Source organism: Hibiscus syriacus, unplaced genomic scaffold, assembly GCF_006381635.1.
Source record: "Hibiscus syriacus cultivar Baekdansim isolate YM2019G1 unplaced genomic scaffold, ASM638163v2 tig00003973_pilon, whole genome shotgun sequence".
Taxonomy (NCBI): Eukaryota; Viridiplantae; Streptophyta; class Magnoliopsida; order Malvales; family Malvaceae; genus Hibiscus; species Hibiscus syriacus.
In genome coordinates, this window is record NW_024061989.1 from 318,811 (window position 1) to 330,077 (window position 11,267).

General features: G+C 36.7%; 1 protein-coding gene across 1 annotated transcript; it reads right to left on the reverse strand.

The window, feature by feature from the left end:
• Positions 1–416: 416 nt before the first annotated feature.
• Positions 417–10,594, reverse strand: LOC120185257 (trihelix transcription factor GTL2-like). The gene is made up of 4 exons (XM_039189528.1): positions 10,589–10,594; positions 8,098–8,107; positions 2,146–2,543; positions 417–1,889 (listed from the first exon to the last, which is right to left on the reverse strand). Exons 3-4 carry the CDS (start codon positions 2,541–2,543, stop codon positions 503–505), a joined length of 1,785 nt encoding a protein of 594 aa, XP_039045459.1. The 5' UTR covers positions 8,098–8,107; positions 10,589–10,594; the 3' UTR covers positions 417–502.
• Between the last annotated feature and the right edge of the window lie 673 nt (positions 10,595–11,267).

Genomic DNA, 11,267 nt, shown 5'->3' on the forward strand with positions numbered 1-11,267 from the left:
TATGGTCCCTTAACATTTAGTCTATTTGCAATATGGTCCCTGACGTAACTGTTGGGGGATCATATTGTAAATAGACTAAATGTTGGGGGATTGTATTGTAAGTTTTAAAAGTTGAGAGACCTAAATGAAAGATTTAGAAAAGTTCAGTGAACATTACTATACTTTACCCTTTATTTTATTTGGCATGAAACAGTGAACTGCCCCTCATGGACACTGTCCTTCCTACATATGGTAAACATAAATCTGTATTTAAAGTATGAGTTTAAATCAATCAATTACGATAAATATAGAAATTTTTAAAAAATAATAACATAAATAAATTATAAAATGAATGTAGCCCTGACCCTGACCCTGACCCTGAAATTAAATTCTCATTTCCCATAGTGTCGGTGCTCAATACCATACATCCTCCATGAAAGTTTACATCAGAATCTCTAATAAAAATAAAAATTTCAACCCCCCAAAAAGCACTATTGTTTATCTAACACTATGGTAACGTGATTTATAATTCGAATTCGAAATCTGGTATTTGAATTATGTTGTTCGTCTCGTCACCTTTAGAAACTTGCATGGATGCTTTGTCGTCGACCCTTCGAGATAAATCGGTACTGGCTGTTTCCGGCAAAGGCGGGTGGTTTTCCGGCTCTTCGGAGGGCGACCTGAGTGTTCCTTGATTGTACAAGGTGCTTAATTGGTGAAAATAAGGGCATGTCCTAGAGTCAAGTGACCTCTTCCTGTTGACGTATTTGGTTTTCCTGAAGTACTTGTTAATGTTCTCCCATTTCTCCTTGCACCTCTTTGCACTTCTCTTGTAACCCAAATCCAACATCCCTTGTGAGATTCTTTCCCATAGGGGAGCTTTAATGGCGGCTCCTTCCTTGTCGTGGTGGTCACCGTTGTTGTAAAGACTGCACCTCAGTTTTATCAGTGCCGACACCTCGTCTCTCGGCCACCGCTTTCCGATGTCTTCTTTGTCATAGGATGTAGGGTTTTTAGGAGCTTTGGTTACCTTCAATGGTGTCAATAGTGAATTAGGGTTTTGTGGAGTGGGTGTTTTTGGATTAGGGTTTTGATTGGCTTGGTTTTCTGCAACTTGAGCAACTTTGTTATGGTCATTGGCAATGGGATTAGGGTTTTCTGCAACTGGCAATGAAGAAGATGAAGCAGCAAGAGGAGGATTTGAGCATCCATTTTGTGAGAATTTGGTCAAGAATTTGATAATGGTGGCCTGTCTATCACCAGCAATGGCTTGTTCTTTAGATCTAACCTCAAGCTCCTGGTTAATCCTATCAAGCTCTTGCTTCTTCCAAGCTTCTTCTCTTGCAACTTCCTCTTCATCTCTCTTCACCATGTCTTCAAGCAGCTTGTTGTGCATCTCCTCCTGTTGGATCATCAAATTGTTCACAATTTCCTCACAGAATCCCTTGAAAATCTCAAGTTTCGTCACTCTCTTCCTCTTCTTGTTGCTGTTGCTGTTCTTGTTTTTGCTGCTGGCCTTGTTATCATCGTCATCTCCTTTGTTTTCAACCACATTTTTGTTATCCTGATCTGATGACATTGCAGCATTGTTGTTTGCTGGTGAATTTTGGTATAATTCATCAACATTTCTTGAATCACCTTCCAAATTCTGACCTATATTGTCTTCTTCTTCCACATTTTTGTTGCTTTCATCAGACACCACAACCGCCTCCTTCTCCTCCTCCTGGTGGTGGTGGCTTATGCTGTTGTGGTGGTGAGGAGGAGGGTTCTCAGCTTGACAAAGTTCATCAAGTTCAGTAAAGATCCTGTAGTTTTTGCTGCAATTGATGGTGTTGAAATATCTGTTTTCTTCTTCAAATTTCTCTTTGCATTTCTCTGCACTCCTTTTGAACCCAAGTTCTGCCACTTTCCTGCACCCACCATAATTGTGTGTATGTATATATGTATATATCAAACACTCATTCTTTCTATTTTACTGTCCATTATTCACTTATAAAAATACTATTACCTAGCCCTCTTTGTTTATTTAATTACAATACAAGTACCCTTCTCTCTCTTTTATTAGCAACAACTCCATAAATATTCATTGTTTCATTGATCAGAATTTAGAAAATAGGATCAAGAAGTGAACGAAATGAACATGTATGTATGTATGTGAGAGTGTACCTTGAGACATGTTCCCAAGTGAATTCTGGGAACCAAGGTTCCATGCTAGATCTGACCCTCAACAGTGCAAGAACTTCATCGTTGGACCAAGGTTGGTGTTGATGATGATGGTCAATTGGTTCAGCCATGGATCTCTGATCTCTTTCATTAATTTCCATGTTCATAGGCACTAAGCTTGTGTTGGCATCTTCGCTATTCTTCTGCTGGTGCAACGACTGCAACAATTGAGAAGGCTGATGATGATGGGAATTTGAAGAAGAAGAAGTGAACAAAGGGTCAAAAGAAGTGAAAGAAAGGGGGAGAAGGAGAGTGGTGGTGGCGGTTCTCGCGGTTGCTGATGAGGCGCCGCCGCCTATGAATTGGTGGAACTGGTCCGGCACCGGCACTCCATCGAACATCTTGGAATTTCTTAGGAGTGAAGTTGGTTGGAGCAGAAAGAAACGCAGATTACAGTGAAGAAAATGCTGCAATTTTTTTTTTTTTGTATATATCAATCTCTAATATGATTCTTATCTTCTTCTTTCTCTCTCTCTCATTTATCAAGGATTTTGTCCTGTCGTCGGAAGAGAAAAGATAGCCCACCATACTCCTTTTGGTTGCAAGTGAAGTCACCGTCCAATGAGACCCCAACTCATTAATGTTCAATTAAGGTTAAGTTCTTGCTGCTTTTTTGGATTAACTCTTAGTTTAATGACTACCATTCCACCAAATTCATGCATAGCCAATTTTTTTTATTAATCTCAAATAAGTATAATGTAGAATCTCTCTAAATATAATTATCAATTATTTAATATTGAACGTTTATATTCTTGATATTTCTCGTACTGGAATTTAAGACTTTGAAAAATAACAATTCGTTTACCACTAGGTTACTTGGTTCGTACATGTACCACCATTATTTTTTTAACATCACCACTATTATTTAAATGAACTACGTAGTGAATTCACTGATAATATATATTATATAAAAGAATTTTAAGAAAAGAGTAATTTTATACACCATAAAATGTTGGATTAAAATTTATAATTATGGTACATATGTATAATATACAATATCATCATAAATTATGACATAAAATTAAGTAACCAATTATGTTATATGTGTTGTAGGTATTAAAGTATAGATACTACAAGTTGTATTTATAGTTTGACGAGAGACAACATTATAGATATTTAATAGATTGACCTAATGTTCATTATATATATATAGAGGTAAAGGTCTAAAAAAAATTAGGTTAATTTATATTATTCTTATCCCGTCAAAGGGATTAAAAGATTACAATCAATCAATTAATTCAGATACGCTTATACATCTATTATTTTATTACTGATAATTTGATATGATTAGATCATTGTTAGGTTTTGTCGTTATTGTAATTTAGTTCTTATATTAGAGAATTTGATAGAGTTGTTTAATTCAAATTTTTAACCAGAACTGAGATGGTTAGAAAAATATTCACTAAAATTTAAAAGGTTATTGTTTAAACTTTAAGGTTTATAAATTAGAGAGCAGAGGTTTTAAAATTTAAGGTTTAAGATATAAAATAATATTTAAATATTAGTTGTACAATTAAAATATTATTGTGCCAATAATATATTAAACACTAGTTTTTAAAAAGAATAGATTTTTAAAATAAAGATATATATTCTAATTTATTTAATATAAATATGGATATTAATAACACAAAAGAGTTTTGGCCTTGAAGATTGAAATGGAAGAAATAGGGTTTCATAATTGAGGGTTGATGAAAGTGAAATATGAAAAGAGAGTGGGATCCAGTGAACAGGCATGAGAGTGAGGGAAACAACCAGCAAAGAGGGATTGGAAAAGGATATTTCTTTTGGGGTCCTTCGAATCCTATGGGGTAGGTGATGCTGTAATTGAAGGCCATGGTGATAGCAGGACACGTGAAAACATGCAGACATTGGGACCAAATTATTTAAGGAAGAAAGAGGATACTACAACCCCACCAATTTATCCCCCATCTTGTAAATATAACTCATATCTCTATCTCTATCAAACTAAATATTTGAATTTACCCCCCCAATTTGGCTCTACTAGGCTTGTGCTCACTGGGGATTATTCGTCTGTCCCTTCAGAGAGCTTTCGAGCTTCCTTGTTCATGGAGCCTGGGAGACCGATCTGGGTTGAATCCAAAGTTCGTGAAATGTTCACAACGGAAGATGCAGATCTGATTCTAGCTACCACTATTGCTCCATGTACAGTGGAGGTAATAATATGGGGATTCCATAACTCGGGGGTATACTCTGTGCGGTCGGGTTGCTGGTGGCTACAACGCCCACAGCATTTGTCGAATCATACGTCACCTGTATGGCATGCTATTGCCAAATTACCTGTTCTTCCGAAAATTCGTATCTTTATATGGAGATTGGCTCACGATGGTTTGCCCATGGGTAAACGGCTGCGTGAAGCGGGATTAGGTTCTGGGATTTGTCCTATGTGCGGAATAGCTGATGAAACTTTGGACCATATCTTTCGTGGGTGTTGGAATGCTCAAAAAGCCATTGCTTTGGCTGGATTTACTGGTGTGCCCAGCTTTCTGATTGGGGACTCGGGTCTATGTTGGATTGAGATGCTGATTCAAACGTTTAGCGGCGACCGTTTTGCTGATTCTGCTGTTTTGTTATGGAATATTTGGAATAGATGGAATGCACAAGTGCATGAGGATAAACTACAGCCTCCATGGCTTATTGCTTTGAATGCACTGGTTTTGCAAAATGAGTATCAATCGGCCAGCAGCCACGCTGCTCGGAGAGCAGCCCACACTGTTGGATCATAAACTTGATCCATTATGGGAGCCTAAACTCATATCTAAACTAATTTGATGTCATTGCTTACATCAATTTGTTATGTGAAGATGTCATTACTTACATCAAATTAGTTAGGTGAGAGTTAGGTATTTGTCTATTTTTAATGGTTTAAATTAGTTTATTTGTGTGGTGTAGGATTGTTCTTAAGTAATATAAATACTCCTCCCCATTTTAGTTTAAGCATCAAAAAAATTAAGAACTTCTAAGTGAGTAAAGAAGCAAAGTCTTATAAGAGTGAGTTGTAGTATCTTGTTTTTGAGTAAGAGTGCTCTTGTAATATTTGTTTGAGTTTTAATAAAAGCTGTTTGTGTGAGTGTTTCATTTCCAACAAAGTGGCATCAGAGCCACTTGGAAAGATAGAAGGTCTCGACGAGAGGAATCCTCTGCGGCCAAAATCTTCTCAATTTGAGTTCTGACGCGTCGCCACGCACCACCGGAAGACTGTTGCCAGAAAATTGAGTTGACTCACCGAGTTGAGCTGAGTCAGCCGAGTTAGAGCCCCTTGACCGAGTTGTCCAAGTCCCTCCCAAGATTTTTCGGCGTTCCAGATTCATCTATGCAATTGGATTTTGTAAATTCTCATTATATTGAGAGAAATGACAAATGGTATGACACAATTCTAAGTTATGACACTCAACAACAACAACTATGATAACTAGAGTATCAAAATGAATACACTTCTTGGATCACAAGATGTAGAATATCTTAGAGAAAGGCTATAACGAGCCTGCGGATGATGATGTTTTTGCTACTCTTACACCAGATCAGAAGACAACTTTGAATGATTCAAGAAAGAGAGAAGAGAAGGCTCTCTACCTCATTTATCAAACATTAGATTATGATGGTTTTGAAAAGATTTTGAGTGCAAGCTCTAGCAAGGAAGCGTGGGAGAAGCTGCAAACCTCTTACAAAGGATCCGAGCAAGTGAAGAAGGTTCATCTCCAAACATTAAGAGGTGAATTCAAATCCTTACACATGAAAGCATCCGAGTATATTTTAGATTATTTCTCAAGAGTAGTGATTGTTTTTAATCAATTAAAAAGAAATGGTGAAAAGTTAGAATATGTGAGGATAATAGAGAAGATACTCTGTTTGTTGGATCCCAAATTTGAGCACATCTTCGTGATGATTGAAGAAACTAAAGACTTAGAAGAAATGAAGATCGAGCAACTCCAAGGATCATTGCAAGCATATGAAGAGAAGCATAAGAAGAAGCATAAGTTTACTGAGCAACTCTTCAAGCTGCAACTCAAAGATATGCATGAAATCCAACGCAATAATAGAAACCAACGTGACCTAGGCAGAGGTAAAGGCCATGGACGAGGTGGAAGACGCAGTCGTGGATGAGGTTGGAATTACAATAATAATAATTCCAACAACAACTATGAGAAAGGAGAAAACTCAACACGAGGCCGTGGAAGAATCAATCTGAACTCAAAGTATGACAAATCTCAAGTTCGATGTTATAATTGTCAGAAGTTTGGGCATTATGCTTCAGAATGTAGAGTTCCCAACAAGAAAATTGAGGAGAATGCCAACTACGTGGAGGAATAGACAGATGGCAAAGAAACTCTTCTTCTAGCACGAAAGAAAAGTGATGGTGGCCAAGCAAATTCATGGTATCTTGACAGTGGTGCAAGCAATCACATGTGTGGAAGGAAAGACATGTTCGTGGAGCTAGACGAGTCAGTAAGCAGAAATGTTTCGTTTGGAGATGATTCCACAATAACAGTGAACGGTAACCTCCTTATCTATTCGAAAGATGAGAGACATCAATTTATTTCAAATGTCTACTATGTGCCCAATATGAAAAGTAACATCTTAAGTTTAGGGCAACTGGCAGAGAAAGGTTATGATATTCATATGAATAATTATAATCTTTTTATAAAAGATGATAAAAATAACTTTATTGGTGTCGATGTCAAAGAATAAAATGTTCTTGATCAACATATAAAATGATGTTACAAAGTGCCTGAAAGCTTGCTACAAAAATGCATCATGGCTTTGGTATCTTCGATTTGGGCATCTCAATTTTGGAGGTCTAGAGATGCTATCTAAGAAGGAGATGGTGAAGGGACTACCTCGCATCAACCATCCTGACCAGCTTTGTGAAGGGTGTCTAGTCGAAAAACAATTCAGGAAAATTTTTCCAAAGAAGTCAGAGATAAGAGCCAAAAAGCCACTTGAGCTCATCCATACCGATGTGTGTGGACTGATCAAGCCAAGCTCTCTCGGTAACAATAACTATTTTTTTCTCTTCATTGATGATTTTTGAAGAAAAACCAGGGTATATTTCTTGAAACAGAAGTCAGAAGTTTTCGAAGTCTTCAAGAAGTTCAAAGCAGTAGTGGAGAGAGAAAGTGGTAGAAAAATCAAAGTCATAAGATCCGACAGAGGTGGAGAATTTACTTCCAGGGAGTTTCAAGAGTTCTGTAAAGCAAATGGATTTTGTTGACCAATGACAGTTCCTAGATCCCCCCAACAAAATGGTGTGACAGAAAGAAAGAACAGAATAATCCTCGACATGGCATGAAGCATGCTCAAAAGTAAGAAACTACCCAAGGAATTTTGGGCAGAAGCACTAGTGTGTGCAATCTACTTGTCAAACCGATCTCCAACAAGAAGTGTATGGGGAAAGACACCGCAAGAGGCATGGAGTGGAAGAAAGCCTGACATTTCCCACTTGATAATCTTTGGAAGTATAACACATGTTCACGTACCAGACGAGAGGAGAACGAAGATTAATGATAAAAGCGAGAGTTTTATCTTCATTGGCTATGATTCTAATTCGAAAGGCTACAAGCTGTACAATCCAGACAATAAGAAGATTGTGATTAGTCGAGATGTGGTCTTCAATGAAAAAGGAGAATGAGATTTTAACTCTTATGCAGATGACTTAAATTTCTTTCCTTAGTTTGAAGAAGATGAGCAGACAATGAGGGAACAACTAGGTGAACCTCAACAAGAGCTTGAAACTTTACCCACTTCACCAACATCAACCACTCAAGGAGACTCATCACCTTCATCATCGTCAAGTGGGAATTAAAGTGAAAGAGTTGTGCAACGTACAAGAAGCCTTAGAGATCTCTATGAGGTAACTGAACGACAAGATAATATTACGTTATTTTGTCTGTTTGTCGATTGTGAACCAATGAGCTTTCAAGAAGCAGTACAAGAAAAGAAATGGAGAGATGTAATGGATGAAGAAATCAAGACCATCGAGAAGAATGACACATGAGAACTTACCTTACTTCCCAAGGGACATAAGACGATAGGTGTCAAATGGGTGTACAAAACAAAGCAAAACGCCAAAGGAGATATTGAAAGGCACAAGGCGAAGCTAGTTGCTAAAGGTTATAGTCAAAAGGCTGTAATTGACTATGATGAGATATTTGCTCATGTTGCTTGATTGGAGACTATCAGACTAATCATTTCTTTGGCAGCTCAAAACAAGTGGAAGATACAATAGATGGATATAAAGTCTGCCTTCCTAAATGGAGTTCTTGAAGATGAAGTTTACATTCAGCAACCATCAGGCTACGAAGTCAAAGGGCACGAAGACAAGGTGTTGAAGTTAAAGAAGGCTTTTTACGGGCTAAAACAAGCACCAAGGGCATGTAATAGCCGAATCGACAAGTATTTCCAATAGAATAGCTTCAACAAATGTCCCTACGAGCACACTCTATATATCAAGATCAAAGATAGAGATATTTTGATCGTGTGCCTCTACGTGGATGATTTGATCTTCACCGGAAGCAACCCAAGCATGTTTAATGAATTCAAGGATGTGATAATGAAAGAATTTGAGATGACAGATATGGGGCTCATGGCATACTACATTGGCATTGAAGTTAAGCAACAAAATGATGAAATTTTCATTTCACAGGAAAACTATGCAAAGGAGATCTTGAAGAAGTTCAAGATAGAGAACTGTAAGCCAATAAGCACACCAACAAAATACGAGATCAAGATGTCCAAACATGAAGAAGGCGAAAGTATAGATCCAACATTCTTCAAAAGTTTGGTGGGAAGTCTACGCTATCTAACTTGCACGAAGCCCAATATTATTCACGTAGTTGGATTGGTTAGTCACTACATGTAATCTCCAAAAACCACCCATTTTAAAGCCACAAAGAGAATTCTTCGCTATCTGAAAAGTACAATTGAATTTGGCTTGTTCTATTCAATTTCTAATGATTACAAGCTTGTTGGATATAGCGACAGTGATTGGGGTGGAGACATAGATAATCAAAGGAGCACTACCAGATTCATATTTTTCATGGGAGATTCTACTTTCACATGGATGTCAAAGAAATAACCGATTGTCACATTGTCTACTTGTGAAGCGGAATATGTTGATGCTACCTCATACGTTTGTCATGCAATTTGGCTAAGAAATCTATTGAAGGAGATAGTTTGATACAAGAAGAGCCTACCAAGGTTTGTGTCGACAACAAGTCAGCTATTTCCTTAGCAAAGAATCCAGTATTCCATGATCAAAACAAGTACATCGATATGCGCTACCACTATATAAGAGTGTGTTGTAAGAAATGATGTAGATGTTGAATACGTAAAGTCACAAGATCAAGTTGCCGATATTTTTACCAAGCGAATACTTCATAAGATTAAGAAACTTCCTAGGGGTCACAAGATCAAGTTTAAGGGGGGTGTTGGATCATAAACTTGATCCATTATGGGAGCCTAAACCTACACCCAAACTAATTTGATGTCATTACTTACATCAATTTGTTAGGTGAAGATGTCATTGCTTACATCAAATTAGTTAGGTGAGAGTTAGGTATTTGTCTATTTTTTAATGGTTTAAATTAGTTTATTTGTGTGTTGTAGGATTATTCTTAAGTAGTATAAATACCCCTCCTCATTTTAGTTTAAGCATCTAGAAAACTTAAGAGCTTCTAAGTGAGTAAAGAAGCAAAGTCTTATAAGAGTGAGTTGTAGTATCTTGTTTTTGAGTGAGAGTGCTCTTATAATATTTGTTTGAGTTTTAATAAAAGTTTTCTGTGTGAGTGTTTCATTTCCAACACAAACGACTGTCGGACATCTAGTTCGACAATTGTAGAGCTACGCTGAGAGACAGAAGTGTCGTCCTCCTGACCCTGGTGTTGTTAAAATCAATTTGGATGGGGCGTTTGACACCCAACAACATATAGTAGCGGTTGGAGTCATTGCACGAGATGATACTGATTTTCAAGCCGGGATTGTGAAAATTCATGCGTTGGTAGCTGGTCTGAGGTTTGCAATTGAGAATCAGTGGACAAATATGGTTTTTGAATCGGATTCTTCTATGGCTGTGAACAAGATTAGAGATTAGATTGCAGATCTTTCTACTATAGGTTTCCATATCCGATAAGAAAAGGCTCTTTTCGTTTGTAATGAGTCTTTTGTAATCCAGTTTGCTAGGCGGGATTGTAATACTATGGCTCATAACTTTGCCGCTTGGGCTTTACGATTAAGGAATTCTTTGTTTTTTGGACTCGATTTGTCCCAAGATTATTGCAGCTGATGTAGCTTGTAACATGAGTTTTCAGTAATATATTTTGGCACTCTTTTCCCCTTAGTATGATTAGAAGAGGTTTTTAATGAGACCTACTTTTCTTTAAAAAAATATTTGAATTTGAAGAGAATATTTTTTTTCATATATGTTAATAAATTTTCTTAGTTATTGATAACTTATATACATTTTGTAAAATTAATTGTTCGAACGAGAGTTTAGGGATAGAGTCGGGATTAAATATTGGGAGAGGTAATATACCTAAATTCAAAATAATGAGGACTTATTATGTATTTAATCTAAAATATTTGAGATAGTAAAAGTCTAATTTTACTTAAATTTAATCTTGTAAGGACCTAAAATGCTATTAAATCAAAAATTTTGGGAGGGGTAAGAGCCATTCCCACTCTCTATATAGACCTATCTCTGGGATATCTAGAAAGAATAACACTTATTTTAACCATTAATGTTGCTTAATGAGTTCAAGGAAGTTGGGTATATAAACACATTAATACTCTATTTTTTAATAGCTAAGGTTATTATAAATTAGTATTTGTTTAAAATCTTTCTTGACCATTGATAGTGTATACACACCCTACAAATACAGTTATTCGAACTCAAAACGTCTATGGGGAATAACACTAAAGTACTGTATCCACTTAAGGAGTTCTAAACATATTAAAACTTAATTTTTTACGTTATTGTATTAGTAATGATGTTAATCTAATTAAAATTTGAGTTAATTGCGTCATATGTCCTCAAACTATGACCCTCATTT

Bases quoted from the DNA above. Each gene is read 5' to 3' on its own strand.
- LOC120185257 (XM_039189528.1), bottom strand. From the start codon at position 2,543: ATGTTCGATGGAGTGCCGGTGCCGGACCAGTTCCACCAATTCATAGGC. The intron at 1,890-2,145 runs GTACACTCTCAC...TGGTGGGTGCAG, and splicing joins ACTTGGGAACATGTCTCAAG to GAAAGTGGCAGAACTTGGGT.